The sequence below is a fragment of the Prionailurus viverrinus genome, chromosome A2 (genome assembly GCF_022837055.1).
Source record: "Prionailurus viverrinus isolate Anna chromosome A2, UM_Priviv_1.0, whole genome shotgun sequence".
NCBI lineage: Eukaryota > Metazoa > Chordata > Mammalia > Carnivora > Felidae > Prionailurus > Prionailurus viverrinus.
The window spans coordinates 3592315-3610976 of NC_062562.1; the positions used below are offsets into that span (position 1 = coordinate 3592315).

Genomic DNA, 18662 nt, shown 5'->3' on the forward strand with positions numbered 1-18662 from the left:
GGGAATAACCCAGTCCCGAGGGGAAAAGGGTGATGCTTGGTTTTAACCTTTGACCCCAACCTCTAAGTTGGCCCCACTCCCTGTGCCTTTGACCTCTGGCCCTGACCTCTGTGCCTTTGACCCCTTCATCTCAACCTGACTGTGCTGTCCCCTTAATCTCTAGTCCTGGCCAACTCCACAACCTGGGCGTTGGCCTAAATCCTCCTGCAACTCCTGACCTCGAGCTCGAGGCCATAACTCGCCGCCGAGCCCCGACCCCCGGCCTCCACCGTGGACGACGCCCAATAGCGCGCGAAAGGAGGCGGGTGCTATGGGGAGCCAATAGCTTGAGACGCGAGCTGAGCAGCAACCAGTACTCTTGACGGGGCGGAGACCAAGGCGGGACTCCGAGGAAGGCCAATCACTGAAGGGGCTCGGAGAAGCCACAGCCAATGGCTCCGGAGCGGGGGCGTTGCCCTGACTCCGACAGCTTCCAAGACCCGGCTCTGGGGGCTATGGCCGCAAGTGGCGGCCTGGCGCTGGGGACCCTTCCCCGGTCCAGCTGGGTGCGGGGCTCGGGCCCAGCCGTACTAAGCCGCCTTCGGGACGCGGCCCTGGTGCGGCCCGGCTTCTTGAGCACGGCCGAGGAGGAGACACTGAGCCGCGAGCTGGAGCCCGAGCTGCGCCGCCGCCGCTACGAATACGATCACTGGGACGCGGTGAGGCCGGCGGCCCCGGGGGGCGGGCCTCGGGGCGGGGCTACGGCGGAGGCGGGGCCAGTGACGTTAGAGGTGAAGACTGGGGTGGAGCGCTGGGTCGCCGGGGGCTACGGCTGGGAACGCGGCTGGCGGCATGGGGCGGAGTTTGATGCCGAGGTGTTTTGCTGGCCGGGAAAGCACTTTGGAGATGAGGGCAGGGCGGTAACTGGAGGGCAGACTTGGAACTGTGGGGTGTTTGGGGGACAGGACCAAGGTTAGGGGCGGAAACAGGTGTGGAGCTAGATGAGGGAGGGTCACCAGTTGGGTGCGGAGACAGAGGACTGGAGTGGGATCAAGTTGTGGGCGGAGACAAAATTGAGTATTGCGGGGGGCCAGCGTTGGGGACTGGATCTGGGACTGAATTGGAGCTCAAGGGCGGATACAAAGGAGTAGGACTAGACCTAGATGGGGTAAGGGTTGGGGTTGGGGTTTGAGACCCAGGATTATAGGGTAGATAGGACCAAGGTGGTGAGTTGAAGGCGGGGTCAAGGGTCATGTTGGGAAAACCAGTCCTTTGCTCTGCACTCTGCCCCCCACCACCGTGCCTCAGTTTCCCTGTTCCCTCTGAGAGCTTCCTGGCCTGACCCAAATTCTCCGTGCAGGCCATCCACGGCTTCCGAGAGACAGAAAAGTCACGCTGGTCAGAGGCAAGCCGGGCCATCCTGCAGCGTGTGCAAGCGGCCGCCTTTAGCCCTGGCCAGACCCTGCTGTCCTCGGTGCATGTGCTGGACCTGGAACCTCGGGGCTACATCAAGCCACATGTGGACAGCATCAAGGTGGGCGGCGGCCAGAGCCTTGGAGCCCCCAGCTGGGGGTGGGGCGGCCAGGCCACAGACTGACTGGCCACCATGCCCTCTCTTCCAGTTCTGTGGAGCCACCATCGCTGGCCTATCCCTACTATCTCCCAGCGTCATGCGGCTGGTGCACACCCAGGAGCCGGGGGAGTGGCTGGAACTCTTGCTGGAGCCAGGCTCCCTCTACATCCTTAGGTACTGCTCAGCCGAGGAGCCCCCACCCCACCCGTAACTCATCAGATGCTCACCCACCTCACACGTTGCGCACCTTCTCTTATTCAGCCCTCCCGGCAGACGCGGTCATCTCCTCCCCCCACCCCCCTCCCGCGCGCCCCACCCACCAGGCAGCCTGCCCTGCGCAGGGGCCGCCCTCACCCCACCCAGCCCGAGCCTGTTTTCTCTTGCAGGGGCTCGGCCCGTTATGACTTCTCCCATGAGATTCTTCGGGATGAAGAGTCCTTTTTTGGGGGGCGTCGGGTTCCCCGGGGCCGACGCATCTCTGTGATCTGCCGCTCCCTCCCTGAGGGGATGGGACCAGGTGAGCCTGGGCAGCCCCCCCCAGCCTGCTGAACGCCAGGCCCTTCCCTCAGGTTCTCCCCCCCCCACCAGACACACACCACGTTTGTGAATAAAGTTGGAAAATGGACAGACTGGCCTTCCTTGAGCTGGCTGCTTGCAGGCGCCCAGAGGTGCAGGGGAAGCCCAGGACCCTCCCTGTCCACGCACAGGGAGCTCGGTGGCAGGGTCAGGGCACACCCTGGCCGAACACAGTCATGCAGCAGCAGTTTCCTTTATTATGCTCCTTGCAGGCGGCCCCCAGCCCACCGCCCCTCTGATCTCATCGGCATCCAAGTCTCCGATAAATAGGTCAGCAGGGCTCCTCAAGCGGCTGCAGGGCCCCAGGCCTGGCGTCCTTAGCCGCCGCAGCTGCAGGCAGCCGCCGAGAGCTGGGGCAGCCGCTGCCAGCGGTGGCGGTCATCGAGAAAGGCCACGTCGGTGTAGCGGGTGGGCTGGCAGCAGGGCCCGCCGTGGGCTCTGCCCTGGCCCCGCAGCCGGGCCAGCGTCAGGCCGTGCTGGGTGCGGGCACCGCGGGGGCAGCTGCCTGCACAGTAGCGGAAGATGACCGTCTCCTCGGAAGCGTAGCCCAGACCCAGCTCGGCCACAGGTAGGGGCAGGCTCCACAGTTGACACGGGCTGGCCAGGGCTCTGCGCAGGCGGGCACCTGCAGGGGACAAGGGGCAGCTGACAGCAAGCAGGGTCTGAGCAGGAAGGAGTGGGGGAGTCGTGCGGGGTCCGGGGGGTTCTTACCCAGCTGCGGCCTTAGGGTCCCTCGTGGCTCTTCCTCCACCACCGGAGCCCCCCGAGCACCAGGGCCCCTGCCGAGGCCCGGCTGCAGCGACAGGAGCAGCAGAGAGCAGAGTAGGACTCTTCCTGTGGCCATTGTGACGGGCAGATCCCGAGGGTGGGGACGCCTCGCACCCTCAATTTATTCCCCAGCCTGGGCTGGGGAAATAACCTCTTCGTTGCCGCTGCTGTAGTAGCAGGAAGACCCCGCGTCCCGTACCGGCTGCTCTTCCGCATCCTCAGGGCCAGGCAAGCCAGTCCCTTGGCCCCACACCCTGAGCTTCTAAGAGTTAAGCACTCACCCCCTCCCTGCCCCATCCAGACATTCCGCAGACCCGTTTCCGACACCCCCTCTTCCCCTGATTTACGACTGTTGTGGCAGCCAGAGCCGAGCCCAGGGCGGGCAGCCCGGTCCCCCACCCCACCTGCTTTCTGGAAAGAGTTGGGGGGCATCGTGGGCCCGCCAGGGTGGCCCCTCCGCACTCAGGCAGGGTGCCAGGGCTCAGGGGTCCCCACGTCGGGTGCCGGGTGGGGCAGATAGGTGTGTGGGAAGAGAGGGGTCAGCAGGTGGCCAAGCCAGTGGAGAATCCATCATGGCTGCCACCTGGAGGATTAAGACATCATGCCCCTGTCTCCGGGCCTGGCTGAGCCAGCACCAAAACAGGAAAAGGGAGAGGCCTGGAGACAGCCAAGAACTGGGACTCAAGGGTCGGGAGCTCACCCTGCAGGAACTCCAGTCTCTAGAAGGCCCACCTGAGGCCCCTGGGACCTGGAACCTCAGCCCTGTCCTGGCATCAGGGCGGGAGGGGAGCTTAAGCCCGCTGGGTCTGAGAGGCACAGCAGCAGTTTCCAGTGGCTTCCATGCCTGGCCCCTGTAACATCAAGGAAATGAGACCATCCCTTACCTATGAGAGGGAGCTAATCAGTCTTTCCCACATGAGGTTCTGAGGACAGAGAGATGGCGCATTTAAGCGTGTGATCTGCCGCCTGACAGAAGCTCACGAGAGTTTTCCAGGCAAAGCAGCACAGATAACTTAGGGAGGTTTAAAGAGGTGCTGGGTCACACACAGGTAAGACCAGGTAAAAACTTGGATAAGACCCTGCAGCCCAGACCGGCAAAACCCAGAAACCGTGGGCACACGTGGCTGCGGGGAGGGGGGGTGGTGGCGCGCGACTCAGGGGTGCCCAGGCTGTGGGGAGGGGTGTAAGCCAGAGGCTGTGGAGCATTTGCTGCTGAAACTGCAAGTCACATCCCCGAGCCCCAGGAAGCCTGTGTCAGGCGGGCACAGATACAAACTCAGGAGTGGCCGCTGGCTCTTCGTACTAGCGAGGGCTGGGCCGACCCAAACTCCCACCTGCTTTGCACTGCTTCCCTCGCTCGGCAGTGGTGGGTACTGGCTACCGCAGTGTCGTTGAGACCACCTTCGGACAAAAAGAGTCACTGCTCCAAAGTCGCCCAGAATTCGACACGGCCAGGATTTGGAGCCGGACCCCGCTGAACACCAGGCCCTGGCTCCTAACCACTAGGGCGTGTGGGCTGGCCTGGTGGGGAGAGGCCTTAGGCCGCAGTCCTGTGGCAGGGAGGGCAGGGGTAAGAGCATGGAGGGCCAGGGGTCAACGCTGCTTTCTTTCTGCCCCAAAAGGCCTGGCGGAAGGATGGGGAGGGGCGTTAGACCCGACACATTCCTGGGAATTAGCCTGCCATCTCCGGCATCCCTGCTCACGGAAGCCCCACATCCTGCCCCCAGCCAATCACTCGGGATGGGTTCTAAAGTAGCGCCAGCGGCCAAATTCCATTTCTAGCGATGAAACTGGCCACGAACTCAAAAAGCCCTCCCACGGCACAACCCTAGCAATGCTGGATAAAATAAAAGCGGAACTAACTCGGAATATAAGGGAAGCCCTGGAAACATCACTGGAAAGCTGAAAAATGGGGCCCAGGTGCCAACATGAGCAACAGAAGAGTGTGGGATTTTGTGGTCACGTTGGAACAGAGCCCGCCAGCCGAGAACCACTTCACGTGGACTCAGTCCAAGGCTCCTGGGACACCTGGTGGGGAACAGAGGCTAAAAGCACCTGTAGGGTTTGCCTGCAAAGCCAGCTGCCCAGGAGGCCCACGCAGAGCCCCTCAGCCGGCCGTGAGTCCCCACCCGAAGTTAGGAAACACAAGAGTCAGTCATGAAGAGAAGTCAGAAGAGAACACGGGATGGCTGTCAGCTTCGGGTATCAGATCTCTGGCAGAGATAGGATGCTCACAACAAAAACGTGGAGGAAAGGATCAAAGCCACTGGGGGCAGAACACTTAAAACAGACCAGCTGATCTGAAAAGGAAGCAAAGATCATTTGAGATTTGGAAAACTGAGTCAGGGAAGCCAAGCACTTCCTGGGTTCACGGGGGATAAACTACAGCCGAAGACAGAACCAGACGCCGGAGCTGGAGAGACCGCCAGCCTGCGACGGTGGATGCTCAGCAAGCACAGCTGGCCGAGGGCTAAGAGGAGCAAGCTCTAAGGGGCAGGGAAAGTTCCGGAAGGAAGGGCCCGAGGGACAGAGGGAGAGACATGAGCTAAGAAAACGGCCAGGGTTGTTCTGGAATTGGCAACACGGGGCGCCGGGATTCAGGCAGCAGGTGACAGACAACGCGAGCAGCAGAGAAGTTGGGAGGCAGCCGTTTATTGGGCAGGTGGGTGGGCGCCGGCCATCACTCCTTGAGGGAGAAGTGCATCTTGTCGCTGATCATCTTGCGCTCGGGGTTGAGCCGCTTGAGGATCTGGGCGAGCACGTTCACCGTCTGCTCGCTGCTCAGCCCCGTCTTCTTGGTCTGGAACTTCTTCAGCAGGTCCTTGGTGGTCATGGGCTTCCGAGTCAGATAGCGGCGCACCGCGTCCTCTGTCACCTGCACATCGCTGAGGAGCCGAGCGGAGGGCGGGGCGGGTGGGCGTCAGCGGGAGGCCTCCCCGCACCCCTGCCCTGCTCCCCTGCCCCACCCCCCACCACCCTCGCCAACCTACCCGCTGCTGGGGGTCGACTTCCCGGACTGGGGCTGAGGGGTCGACTTCCCGGACAGGCTCTGGGGCCCGGCATCCAGCCGCAACCGCTTGGCCACCGGCGTCTCATTCGTTCGCTTGCCTGGGGGAGCAGGGGAGGGGTTGAGCCCCGGGCCTGGGGGGCTGGACCCCCAGGGGCCCAGGAGGAGCGGGGCTGGGACCCCGTGTCCAGGGGGCCCCGGGGTGGACAGGCCTCTGCCCCGACTCTGGCCTCTGTTCCTGAGACAGGAGGGGAGACTGAGGGCAAAGGTCAAGAGGTCGCGGCGAGGGGTGGGGCGACGGCCCTGCTCACCCTGCTCCAGCTTGGTGGCAGCGGCCCGCAGGGTGGAAGAGGTGCTGCCGCTCTCTGCGCTGGGCGTGCCTGGCCGGCTGTTGCCCCGAGAGCTGCCTCCCGACGGCCTCCGCTCCCTCTTGGGGGGCGTCTTCTTCTTCTGCGGAAATGGGGTTGGGATGTGAGTCTGGAGACAGACGCCCGCCCGCCCGCCCCTGCCCGGGCCGGGGCCTCACCGCCATGAAGAGGGCCGAGGACGCCTCGCTGTCGATGTCGCTCTCCTCTGAGCTGTCCGACTCGTCGCTGCTGTCTGCGTGGGGCCGGAGGAGTGTCAGCGCCAGGGCGCCCCGCCCCGGCTCCACCCCAGATGAGGGGCTCTGGGAGCCGGGCGCCCGGGCAGCGGGGAGGGGACCCACCTTTCCTGCGCTTCTTCTCCTGAGGCGTGGGCGCCTTCTTCTCCTCCTCCTCCTCCTTGTCCTCCTCGGGCGGCTTCTCCTCCTCACTCTCCTCGCTGCTCTCACTCTGCTCATCTACGCCCTTGGGGCCCTCCTCCTGCTGGGTGACCTTGGGCTTGCCCTCCAGCTCATCCTGGGAGCTGCTGGAAGGCGGAGAACCAGCCGACCGTGAGGGAGCGCGTGGGCCCGGCTGGCGCAGGCCTCACGCCCACCTCACACCCGCCTCCCGCCTGCCTCACCTTGAGCCGTCCGACATGTAGTCCACTTCCTGGCCCTCAAAGTCCCCGTCGTCGCTGTCTTCGAAGGCCTCGTCGTCGGACCCCTTCTTCTTCTTCTTCTTCCTGCCTCCCTTGGCTGGCGGTGCCTTCTTCTTGGCCTTGGGAGCTCTGCCACCTAGGGAAGCAGAGCGGGACTCAGGCCGGGCACTCGTCCCGTTTGGGAAACCTGAGGATGTCTGGACGTCTTGGGGGCCTCCCTGAGCACGGAGAGACGCCCAGGACTGGCCTCTTACACGTAAACTAACCGGTCCAAGTCTATACCCCCAACTCGCTTTCTCTGACTCACACTCAGGGCCACCATCTCCGTCCCTGCATCCCCCAGAACCGTGTATCGGACAACTAGAACCCACCCCTGTAGCCCAAGGCCCACCAGCATCATTCAAACGGGCCCATCCAAAGCTGTTCACCCTGCCCTGCGCTGCCCGTCCATGGACACCCCAATAAAGACTGCAGCTGAGACCTTCCCGTCGCTCTTCTCTGCCTCCTACCAACTCCCGTGCTTCCCCAAGGGCCGGTGCAGCGGACTGTGCCCTGTCCTCATTCCCAGGGGACTGTGAGTGACTCAGCTTTCCCTCAGTGGCATCAACCTTCCTGAGTCGTCACTCAGACACCTTGAGGGAGTACGACCCAGGCTGGTCCACACGGCCACCCACGGGGGTTCCACCAGCCTCACCCTCCTCGCCGCTGGCCTCGCTGTCGTCAGACGACATCTCCAGGTCATCCTCCAGGTCGTGGATGCGCAGCTCACTGGCCTTCTTGCGGCTGCGTTTCTCCTTCTCCTCGTCTTCCTCATCCTGGTCCTGATCCTTGAGCCGCCGTTGCTGCATGATGCTGAAGTGGTTCAGGACTTTGTTTCTCCTGTGGGCAGGGGAAGGGTACAGTGGGGGCTGACAAGGGGCCTGGCTCCAAAACTGGGCCTCCTCCCTGCGTCTCCACCAGGCACTCCCCAAAGGGGAATGACAGACACGACTTTGGTGACATGAGGGGACTCACACCCATGGCATGGAACACCCTGAAGTCACATGGGAGAGCTGGCCCTGCTTTGATCCCTTGTCTGTCCCATGTCCCTCAAAGATAAGGTTTCATGTGGTGTTGGGAGAGAGCATCTCTCTCCAGCTCAGGTCCTTTCTCAGACAACAGAATCTGGACACAACATATTCATGTCCATCTGTTTTTATGGTAGTTTATGGATGCCTTTGTGTTTATGAGAGGAAATAACTTTTCATTTACTTTGATGATAAAAGTTTTAAAAAATATGACTGCATCTAAGGAGAGCTTAGGATTACATCTAACAGCATAAGCAAAGTTCATCAGTGCTGTGAAAAGGAGTAAACCTCCTGCACAAGAATGTGAGTGTAATTAACACTACTGAACAGTGCATTTAAGTATGGTTAAGATGGCAAATTTTATGTTTTTTACAATTAAAAGCATTTAAAAAAAATTTTTTTTAACGTTTATTTATTTTTGAGACAGAGAGAGACAGAGCATGAACAGGGGAGGGGCAGAGAGAGAGGGAGACACAGAATCTGAAACAGGCTCCAGGCTCTGAGCTGTCAGCACAGAGCCCGATGCGGGGCTCGAACTCACGGACCGTGAGATCATGACCTGAGCCGAAGTCAGACGCTCAACCGACCGAGCCACCCAGGCACCCCAAAATTAAAAGTATTTTTAATTGAAAAGAATGATGGGGGTGCCTGGGCGGCTCAGTCGGCTAAGCGTCCAACTTTGGTTCAGGTCACGATCTCACCATTCCTGAGTTCGAGCCCTGCGTCGGGCTCTGTGCTGTCAGCAAAGAACCCGCTTCAGATCCTCTGCCCCTCCCTGGTTTGTGTGCACATACACTCTCTCTCTCAAAAAAATAAACATTAAAAAATAAATAAATAAAAATTTAAAAAATTAAAAATTAAAAAAGGAACAAAGCACTGATATGTGCCACAACGTGGATGAACTTGGAGGACATTATGGCGACTGAAATAAGCCAGAGGCAAACGGACAAATACTGCATGATCCGACTCATAGGAGATCCCTAGAGGGGTCGAACTCACAGAGACACAAAGTAGAATGGTGGGAGCCAGGGGCTGGGGAAGAGGGAGAAAGAGTTACTGTTTAATGGGGACAGAGTTTCAGTTTGGGAAGACGAGAAAGTTCTGGAGAGGGATGGCGGTGATGGTTGAACAATAATGCGAACAGGCTTACTGTCACCGAACTGGACACTTACAAACGGTTAAATGACAAACTACGTAGTGTGGATTTCACCCGTAGTTGGTCCAGCCATAGCCCTCCGGTCTGGGGGGGAAGCCAAGTGGGCCCTGGGGATCTCCCCCGCTCTGCCAATTCCTGCTCCAGGGCCCAGCTCAGCAGCTACTACCTCCCCAGCCCTCTCAGGCCCTGTGTGTCCCTGATGCCTTCATGTCCGTCTCCCCCACTGAACTGGGAGCTCCCTAAGGGCTCGGTGGAGTCGGACCTGGTCACCACCGAGTACCCAGCCCCTGGCCAGGCAGAAGTTATGGTGACACACTCCATTTCCAAGTGTGTCAGCCCCTTCTGGGGAAGCTGGGGAAGCAATGCCCGCACCCTGCCTCCCTCCAGGCCCAGCTGTGGCTCACACTCACCTTTCCCACTCCTCCTCGGCCTCCTCGGCAGTGAGTGTGCGATGCCGGGCCAGCGGCGTGAAGTTATACCAGTTGTGCACAGGGAAGGCCTCAAAGGCCCCATCGGGGCACTGGGTGAAGATATAGTAGGACGTGTTCTCTGTCACACCTCCCTTCTTGATGCCCTTGAACCTGCAGGGAGGCAACGTCACAGCCTGGCCCTCATGACCAGCCCCCCCTGGCCTGCCCTCTCTCCAGAACCACCTGGGTTCTCTGAGCAAACTCCAAGCCTGAGAGATCTTGGGCCGGCCCTTCAACTGTGTGAGCCTCGATTTTGGCATCTGGAAAGCCGGGCAGCACTCCCCACCTCACGGAGCGAGCTCGGGGCTCCCCTCGTGGTACATATCACGGTCCTTTCTGGAAGGACCGCGTTAGGTGAGCTGTGAAGCAGGGGCGCCGCAGTCACACCCCTCCGGATTTGCCTCCAGGTTTCTCCTCATGTGCCAGCCTCCTCCTGGCCTCTGCCCTCACCCTTCCCTGCCCTAAAGTCTGGGAAGTCTTACAGAGTCCCTTTCCCTGCCCACGGCCTTCGAGGCTCCCCTGGGCCCCGGCCCACCCATGCTCCATCTGCATCCTGGCACCCACCATCCTGCGCTGTGCACCCGCCCTCTGTCACTGTCACACCGTGGAGCTCCGCACACCATTCCCTGCTTTCGTGCACACTGTTCTTCCCGGAGCCCCCTCCATCCACCTGACCTCCCAACCCTCACGGCCCCCCGTCCCCAGGCGGCTGCTCGCTGCGTGTGGTCAGGACAGGCTCTCGGGCTTCCTGTACGTACCCTGGTCCCTAAGGGCTCCTGCACCAGCACCAGCCTGGTTCATCTTCAGAAAGAAAACCCCACGAGGGACGCGGGAGTTCAGGGAGGGACGCCCAGCCGAGTCAGGGCGCGAGGGGGTCGCGGGAGGCACTCGCCGCTGCCACCACTTACTTTCTGCCCGACTTGCCGTTGACGCGAAGCAGCCAGGGCTGGTCCTCGGGCCGGAACTCCTTGAGGACAATGCCGTACTTCTTCCTCCTCGCCTCCTCGCGAAGCTTGCGGTTGAACTCGCTGCCCGCACCCGACTCGGGCATCTCCTCCTCCTGGTAAATCTTCTTGTTGCTCAGGTCTCGCTCCAGCCGGGCCTGGAGTGACGGAGCAAGCGTGAGGGCAGGCAACAAACCTTCCGTCAGGGCTGCCTGCCTTCGCTCGAGCTGTGCCCGCCGCCCCCCACCCTGCAAGAACACCCGAACGCCCTCTTCACCCCATCTCCCAGGCTGAGCTGCGGACTTGCAAAGCCAACCTCCTGCTTAGCGAAACAAAAAAGGGGTAGAATGCTGGCCTTCGGTGGTGCATCTGGGTGAAGGCATGTGGGCAACCCTCGTACCAGGTCTACTTGGCAGCTTTGGAAAGTTTGAAATTCTTTCTAAGTCAACATTTAAAGAAATAAATCAATAAACAAACAAACAGTGAGATCATTCTGGTGATAGGGCAAAAACAAAAAACAAGGAACTGGCCCGCTCTCTGCATTCAGGCCGTTTTCCAGATTTTGATCTTTAAAATGCACGTGCCGCTCACCCTGGAGGTCCCTCCTCCAGACAGCGGAGGTGAAATGACACGCGCAGTGCTGTTTAGCACACCAGTCTGTTGCAGCAGAAGACTGGAAGTCAACCTAATGCACATCAGCGGGGCACTGGCTTGATGCACGGGGCCTCCTCCACACAATGGAAGACAGAGCGGCCAGAAAAGAAAAAGGGGGCGATTGTAGGGAACAAGTCCCAAGGCATAGTGACTGAAAAAGGCAAGATGACCCACACTGCTTCCTACTGACAAGAGATTTCAGACAGCTGGGAACAAAAAGATCCTACCAGCTCCCAGGAAGAAGGGGGAAAAGTCCCTGGCCCAGGGGCGGGCCACGTTTTTAGAAACAAAGTCTTACTGGCATACAGCCACGCCCACTCGATGTATCCTTGTGCCCTTACTGCGCATGTGCAGACACGCAGCGTTGAGGGGCTGCCGCACAGACACCGGCCAACCAAGTGCAACATAATTACTGGTCCTTTAAGAAAGAGCCTACTGGGGGCGCCTGGGTGGCGCAGTCGGTTGAGCGTCCGACTTCAGCCAGGTCACGATCTCGCGGTCCGTGAGTTCGAGCCCCGCGTCGGGCTCTGGGCTGATGGCTCAGAGCCTGGAGCCTGTTTCCGATTCTGTGTCTCCCTCTCTCTCTGCCCCTCCCCCGTTCATGCTCTACCTCTCTCTGTCCCAAAAATAAATAAACGTTGAAAAAAAAAAAAAAAAAAAGAAAAGAAAGAGCCTACTGACCCCTGATACAAAGGACAAGAGGGAGAATGGCAGAAGCTCTCCACAGCCAACACCAGAAGCCAGAAAACACTGGAACAAAACCCTCACAGCTTGAGAGAAAATGGTTACCAGGCTAGCTTATGATACCCAGTCGAGCTACCCAGCCCGAGGCTGGAATCTGGACACTCACAGGGGTGCGAGGGAATTGGTGTGCACCCCACACCTTTTTGGGGAGCCGGCCCAGGATGTGCCTCACTACAAAAGGAAGGTAAACAGGCCTGATTACCCGAACACGGTCACCCCAGAGGGCAGGGCCCCTGCCTGGCGTGTTCACCTTTAGCCCAGCGGAAGGTCTCCAGGGACAGTTGCTAAAAGAATGCATTTGGAGGGGGTTTCTGCCCACACGTTGCCCTGGGTGAGCAGCGGCTACCGGAGGAGGGGGATGTCCCCTGTGGTTTTAAGTGCTTAGATGGCTGTACCCGTCCCCTCCCTTGAGTGACTAGTGACAGGGGGGTGTCAACCCAGCAGATTAGTTTTCTCCAGGGAATGTAATCCCCCTCGTTGGTTTTTTAGGGAGTGTGCCGTTTAGGCAATGAAAATTCAAGGGGCTGCATTTCCCTGTGACTAGGTTTTTCGGGAGTGTAACCTCCGTGTAGTGAAAGCAAGGAGTGATGAGTGACGTTCCCCCATGACGATCGGGGAACAGGGTATGTGTAACCCCCAAGTTACTAGCGGCCGGGAGATCACGTGTCTCGAGAGGTGATAACTATGCAGGCTCTGCACCTCAAGGCGGTGGGTGACGAGGGGCATGGACCCTCCAAGGGGACGAGTGGCTGAGGTGCAGACTCCTCTCAGTTCTCATGGATGCCGGGACAGGGCATCTCCTATGGATGACGGATCAAGAGTGGTGGGTTCCCAAGGTATTTACCAAGTCACTCCTCTTAGCGAGGAGTATTTGGGGGCAGGGTACCCGAAGGTGGCTTATTTCTCTCTCCTGGATGGTAAATGATGAAGAATGTCTCCCCACTGAGTGATGAGGGGTTTGGAAACACTGCACCCTCTCTGGATAACTTAGGCGAGGCCAGAGGTGGGGGGAACATGCTAGTCTGTATACAAACATGTGGGCAGCTGGCCGTGCTGGCAGGCAGGCACCCTACAAGGGAAGAGGGCGCCTGGAGCAAGTATCCACCTGCCCAATATCCAGAGGAGCACATTGTTATCATGTCTCTCTCAAATAGTCTCATTTGCTCAGCTGGGTGAAGTGAAGTTTAAAAATAGACAAAAGAGGGGCGTCTGGGTGGCTTGGTCAGTTAAGCATGCGACTGCGGCTCCGGTCATGATCTCACAGTTCGTGGGTTCAAGCCCCGCTTCGGGCTGTCTGCTGTCAGCACAAAGCTTGCTCTGGATCCTCTGTCTCCCCTGCTCTCCGCCCCTCCCCCACTCATACTCTGTCTCTCAAAAATAAACATTAAAAAAAAATTTTTTTTAATAGCCAAAAGAGGGGCGCCTGGGTGGCTCAGTTGGTTGTGTCTGAGTCTCGATTTTGGCTCAGGTCATGATCTCGCAGTTTGTGGGATTGAGCCCCATGTCAGGCTCCACGCCAGTAGCACACAGCCCACTTGGGATTCTCTCTCCTACTCCCCTGGCCCTCCCCCCCACCCCCCCACCAACCAGCTTGTGCATGCACACATGTGCACTCTCTCTCTCTCAAAATAAATAAACTTAAAAAAAAAAAAAAAGTCCAGAGTGGCACCTGGGTGGCTCAATCAGTTAAGCATCCAACTCTTGATTTCAGCTCAGGTCATGATTTTACAGTCTGTGAGTTTGAACCCTGCATCAGGCTGTCTGCCCACTTCGGATCCTCTGTCTCCCTCTCTTCTGCCCCTACTTGTGCTCTCTCTCAAAATGAATAAACATTAGGGGCGCCTGGGTGGCTCAGTTGGTTAAGTGTCCGACTTCAGCTCAGGTCATGATCTCACAGTCTGTGAGTTCGAGCCCCGCCTCGGGTTCTGTGCCGACAGCTCGGAGCCTGGAGCCTGCTTCGGGTTCTGTGCCTCCCTCCCTCTCTGCCCCTCCCCTGCTCATACTCTGTCTCTATCTCTCAGCAATAAATAAATGTTAAAAATAATAATAATAATAAAATAAACAAATACACATAAAAAAAGAAAAAGATTCTCTCTCCCCCTCTCCTCCGTTGGCTCTTTCTCCCTAAAACAGATTTAGAAAAAAAAAAAAAATAGTCCAAAGGCAGACCTGTGCTCGACAACCAGCTGAGCAGTTGGAGCTGCCCGACCGTGGGAAGGCCTGACCATGCCGACTTCAGACTTGGGGCCAAGTCCCCTGCTGGGCTGCTCCAGTCTCTGTGGCTTTAAACGCTGCTCCAAATGCCCAGATGTGCCCTCCCGCTCTCCCAACTCACATATCCAACTGCTCACCTACCATCTCCTCCGGGATGTCTAATATAAGACGTCCCAAACTGAACTCCCAAATACTCCATCCATCTGGCCCTGGCACCCCTCAACATCCAATCATTAACCGACCCTATGGGCTCCGCTCCAAACACACTAGAATCCACCCACGCCTCATAACGCTGTTTGCTCCATGCAACCATCACTCGCCTGGACCACAGCCGACGCCTCCACCCTGCACACCCTTCATCTGCCCTTGACCCCACAGTCTGTCTCCTGACAGTGCCTGGATCACTTTATAACTCCCCTGTTTAAAAAAGTTTTTAATTTTTTAAATGTTTATTTATTTCTGAGAGAGAGAGAGGAGAGCGAGAGAGCGAGACAGAGCATGAGTGGGGGAGGGCGGAGAGAGAGAGAGAGAGAGAGAGAGAGACACAGAATCCATAACAGGCTCCAGGCTCTGAGCTGTCGGCACAGAGCCCAACTTGGGGCTCAAACCTGGGAACAGCGAGATCGTGACCTGAGCTAAAGTTGGACGCTCAACCCACTGAGGCACGCAGGGCCCCCCACCCTGATGTAAAACTCTTTAATGGCTTCAATGTTTGTGTTCCACCCCAAAATGCAGATGTTGAAACCTCACCCTCAGTGGGATGGTAGGGGGAGGTGGGGCCTCGGGGAGGGGATTAGGTCACGAGGGTGGAGCCCTTGTGAGTGAGATTAGTGCCCCTACAAGAGAGGCCCAGAGAGCTCCCTCACCCTTTCCGCCATGTGAGGGCAGTGAAAAGACAGCCATCTACGAAGCAGGAGGAAGGCCCGCACCGGACTGAAAACCTGCTGGCGCCCTGATCTTGGACTTCCCAGCCTTCAGAATTGTGAGAAATAAACCTTTGTCGCTTATACGCCGCCCAGGCTAGGGTGTTCTGTGAAGGCAGCGCCCGTGGACAGAGGTGGCTTCCCAATAGCATCTGTAGGAGGCAGCCCCCTCCCTGGCCCAGATAACTCGAGGCCAAAAATGCCTGTCAGTGGGCACAACTTGTACATGTTCTCCTTTCACAAGGCCTGGGCAGGTGCAGTCAGGCATCCAAATCCAAATCTGCCTCACAGGGACGCACCCAGCAGCTCAGCCTGGGCCTCAGCACATCACTGGATCTCCGCTCCAGGAGAGGTGAGGAAACCAAGCCTCAGTTACTACTACCACAAAGGGGAAATGTTACAACCCAGTGCAGGATCCCCTTCTCACACTCACAATGGAGACTTACCTGATTCCAGGTAGCGAAGTTGACTTTATCCGCTGCATTGAAGGCCATGATGTTGTATTTTTTAGTTGTATTTCTGGAACGGGCAAGAAGGGGCAGTGCTCAGTTACTCGTTCATTTAGCAAACCCTCCCGGGCTCAGCAGTGCTGGGGGCCCACCAAAGACCCCAGGGGTTCCCGGTCTGTCAGGGAACAGATCCATGCCCTCCCAACCCCGTGCGGAAGAAAAGCAGAAGGAGGCACAGAGATCTGGGGGAACCAACATGTGGGAATAATGAGGAACTCTGCCCTGGGGGTGGGGGAGGGCAGGCAGGGAATGCTTCCTGGGGGAGGAAAGTCCTGGAGCTGGGTTTTACGGAACCAACAAGAATCCACCCCACAGAGTCACAAGCGGGGAAGAGGCATTCCTGCCAGAGGGAATGCTAGGCCAGAAGGCTGCATCCTGCCGCCTATTGAAGCACTCATTCATTCGTTCTGCTCCGAACACAGGGATGCCCCCAGAGAGGCCTCGGCTGAACTCCAGCCCCGTCCTCAGGTCCCCCTGCTCGTCAGAGCGAGAAGCACAGGCGGTGCCAGCCATGTCTACGAGCTCAGGGAGGTATAGAACCCCTTTCGGAGAAGTGGGAAGAGGGGTCAGGGACTTACTTGGGAACGCGAACGACATACTCGGTGACGTTCTGGCTGCCGGGGCCCTGCGGGCAGAGAAGGCGGGACGGTGAGTGCGGGGCTGCGGAGGCCGCCGCAGGGACCCCCCCCCCCAACTCCGCCGCATACTCACGAGGGCCGCCATGGGCGACGACGTTCGGTGGTTCGGGTCCGGTCCGGTCCTGTCCGCGTCCCTCAGTCGCGGGGAAGCCGCTCTCGCGGTGCCGGGTCTCTGGCCCCGACCGAGGACCCCAAGGCCGAGGTGCCACCGATCCTGGGAGCAACTACCGGGAAGCCGTGCTCGCTCGGCCGGCTCGGCGACCACTCCGGTCACGTCTGCGCCTGCGCCTAACCTGGAAGAGAAACTCGGGGTGCGTCGCGATGGCAACCTCCTCCGCGTCACGTATCTCCCCTCGACTCTTTCTAGAGGGAGGAGCCACGACCAACCCGCAGCTGGAGGAAGCGCCGTCTACCGCCCGGACCCGCGCTCGCGGCTCTATATAGCGCTGTTAATTTAATCGGCCCGGTGGACACGCCTCCCCGTGACGACACACTCCGCGGGGCATCCTGGGAGGGGAGGGAGGAACTGGCCTTCCTCGCGAGCTCTCGCGCGCCTCGCGCATGCGCCACTCCGCTCCGGAAGTGCGCCCAAGGAGGCCGCGTCACCATAGCGACCGAGGTCTCTTTTGCGGCCAGCTGCCACGGCTCCACCTGAGCCTCTTTGGGGTCATTTCCTCCTTCTGCCCCTGGGAGACCTCATCATCTCGCCAAACGATCGGGCCCTTGTGACGCTGAGCCGAGCCAGGAGGCGTCAGAGCCTGGGTGGGGGTGGGGCGCGACCACTCCACGGGCCGCTGGCGGGATGGGTCTGTGCAAGTCCAAGCTGCCCCACAAGGGCAGGGCCTTGAGATCCAGGAGAAGGGTAACATCGCGGGGGGCGGGGAGGGGCTGGATCACTGGGGGGAAGTAAGGAGGCTATGAAGGGCATGAGGGAGGTACATACAGGTGCCCACACCCCAAGTTCAGGTGTGCGCATGACCCCCACCCACCCGTGGTGGTAACACAACTGCACATGCTCGAGGATCAGCCCTTCTTTGATCCACTTGAGCACCTGCTGTGCCAGGTTCTGGGCACTCCACGGTGAACGTGTCAAACTAGCTCCCTGGCCCCCTGGAGATTACAGCGTAGTGAAGGAGGCGGTCTCAGAAAATGGGATCTACGAGCAGGAGGGGACAGGGCTGCCACAGGGAAAGAGGCGCCCGCTCTGAGGGCTCCGGGAAGAGGGGAGGTTTATGCTCCGCCCCGTGGAATGCCTAGGAATTCACTAAGCAAAGGCGGAAGGAAGCAAGACAGCAAAGTTGCGCTATAAACTACCACACTCCACAGACATGCCTGGTAGCCATGGGCGTGCATTTACTCATCGCCCACTACTGTATGTCAGGAACCGGGCCAACTATTAGAAATATTGGGACCAGCAAGACAGAAACAGTCCTTGCCCTCATGGAGTAGAGTCTGGCTGGGGAGAGAAGCAAGAGCAAGTAAACAGGCGAAATCGTTACTAATCGTGGCTGTTGCTGTGGAAGACATGGGGCTCTGAGATGGAACGATGGGGTGGGAGGCTCTTAGAGAGAGTCTGACAGGTCGGCTGTGACCTGAAGGAAGAGGAGCAGGGACTTACTGCAGCAGGGAGGAGGCAGGGCACAGGACAGCAGGAGAAGGATAAGTTTGGCAAGTTCAAGGGACAGAAGAGGCCCCTGGGGCTGGACCAGCATGAAGGAGGAGGAGGGTGGTGTGGGATAAGTCTGGGGGATGGGCGAGTCCCCGCCCCACTCTGAGCCTGTTTCCTCAAGTGTAAAGTGGGATAGTAGAGTCACTGAGATTCTTCAAGGAGATGCTGTGTGAAGGCCTGGCCTGCTCAAGTTCACATCCTCCCGGCTACCTGTAACAGAACTAACGATGCCATGCCTGAGTGTACCATTGGGCATGGATGTGCACCCCCAGATGCCACCCTAGGGCATAGCAAAGTGGGTATTCCAGGAGACCTGTGTCCAGTGTCACTCACCCAAGGACACACACTAAGCTGTGGACACAGTCACCTCAGCGTGTGTTGGCTCCTGTAGGCATCAAACCCTCTCTCCACCTCTTCCCTGGGCCCCCCAGACATCCTCGAGTCCGCTCTGATCGTCTTCGTGATGGGTGGCCCAGGTTGTGGCAAAGGGACACAGTGCAAGAATGTGGCGACCAACTATGGCTTTTGCCACGTTGGACTGGGCCAGCTGCTGACGCAAGAGGGCCAATGCAGTACCCAGTGGGGCTGGGAGGCCCGTGACATCATGCTGCAGGGGCTCCTGGTGCCCATGGTGAAAGCTCACAGGCACAGGGGCAGAGGGAAGAAGGGGGTACCTTCCCTGGAAACCCTGTGGAAGCAGATAGGCCCAGAAGGTTCTGGCTCCCGGCCTGGCCACAGCTTTGCTGCACTGAGCCTCTGTGTCCTCACC

At 58.9% G+C, this 18662-nt stretch overlaps 3 protein-coding genes across 7 annotated transcripts; 1 reads left to right on the forward strand and 2 right to left on the reverse strand.

Moving 5' to 3' along the window:
- The first annotated feature begins 449 nt into the window (after positions 1-449).
- On the forward strand, positions 450-2177 carry ALKBH7 (alkB homolog 7). Its single transcript, XM_047849053.1, has 4 exons — positions 450-698; positions 1340-1513; positions 1602-1726; positions 1939-2177. The coding sequence occupies exons 1-4, from the start codon at positions 495-497 to the stop codon at positions 2099-2101; spliced, it is 666 nt and encodes a 221-aa protein (XP_047705009.1). The 5' UTR covers positions 450-494; the 3' UTR covers positions 2102-2177.
- An 86-nt stretch (positions 2178-2263) lies between these two features.
- On the reverse strand, positions 2264-5022 carry PSPN (persephin). Of its 3 annotated transcripts, XM_047849056.1 has the most exons (4): positions 4760-5022; positions 4231-4297; positions 2840-3747; positions 2264-2753 (listed from the first exon to the last, which is right to left on the reverse strand). In XM_047849056.1, exons 3-4 carry the CDS (start codon positions 2970-2972, stop codon positions 2446-2448), a joined length of 441 nt encoding a protein of 146 aa, XP_047705012.1. In that variant the 5' UTR covers positions 2973-3747; positions 4231-4297; positions 4760-5022; the 3' UTR covers positions 2264-2445. The 3 variants fall into 3 exon arrangements, with proteins under 3 accessions (XP_047705012.1, XP_047705010.1, XP_047705011.1); XM_047849054.1 differs by having other exon boundaries at positions 4231-5022; XM_047849055.1 differs by having other exon boundaries at positions 4173-5022.
- A 510-nt stretch (positions 5023-5532) lies between these two features.
- GTF2F1 (general transcription factor IIF subunit 1) lies at positions 5533-16698 on the reverse strand. Of its 3 annotated transcripts, XM_047849043.1 has the most exons (13): positions 16612-16698; positions 16298-16517; positions 16165-16211; positions 15524-15596; positions 10507-10700; positions 9539-9709; positions 7600-7784; positions 6888-7041; positions 6610-6791; positions 6430-6503; positions 6215-6353; positions 5887-6004; positions 5533-5781 (listed from the first exon to the last, which is right to left on the reverse strand). In XM_047849043.1, the coding sequence occupies exons 2-13, from the start codon at positions 16307-16309 to the stop codon at positions 5577-5579; spliced, it is 1554 nt and encodes a 517-aa protein (XP_047704999.1). In that variant the 5' UTR covers positions 16310-16517; positions 16612-16698; the 3' UTR covers positions 5533-5576. The 3 variants fall into 3 exon arrangements, with proteins under 3 accessions (XP_047704999.1, XP_047705000.1, XP_047704998.1); XM_047849044.1 differs by having other exon boundaries at positions 6610-6788; positions 16298-16692; XM_047849042.1 differs by having other exon boundaries at positions 16298-16692.
- Positions 16699-18662: the final 1964 nt, after the last annotated feature.

Excerpts from the sequence above, each read along its gene's own strand:
- GTF2F1 (XM_047849043.1), bottom strand. Across the intron at positions 9,710-10,506 it reads AACGGCAAGTCGGGCAGAAA|GTTCAAGGGCATCAAGAAGG; the intron begins GTAAGTGGTGGC and ends GCCTCCCTGCAG. Across the intron at positions 6,792-6,887 it reads TACATGTCGGACGGCTCAAG|CAGCTCCCAGGATGAGCTGG; the intron begins GTGAGGCAGGCG and ends TCCGCCTTCCAG.
- ALKBH7 (XM_047849053.1), top strand. The coding sequence starts at position 495 with ATGGCCGCAAGTGGCGGCCTGGCGCTGGGGACCCTTCCCCGGTCCAGC. Across the intron at positions 1,514-1,601 it reads CACATGTGGACAGCATCAAG|TTCTGTGGAGCCACCATCGC; the intron begins GTGGGCGGCGGC and ends CCTCTCTTCCAG. Across the intron at positions 1,727-1,938 it reads GGCTCCCTCTACATCCTTAG|GGGCTCGGCCCGTTATGACT; the intron begins GTACTGCTCAGC and ends TTTCTCTTGCAG.
- PSPN (XM_047849056.1), bottom strand. The coding sequence starts at position 2,972 with ATGGCCACAGGAAGAGTCCTACTCTGCTCTCTGCTGCTCCTGTCGCTG. Across the intron at positions 2,754-2,839 it reads GACCCTAAGGCCGCAGCTGG|GTGCCCGCCTGCGCAGAGCC; the intron begins GTAAGAACCCCC and ends TGTCCCCTGCAG.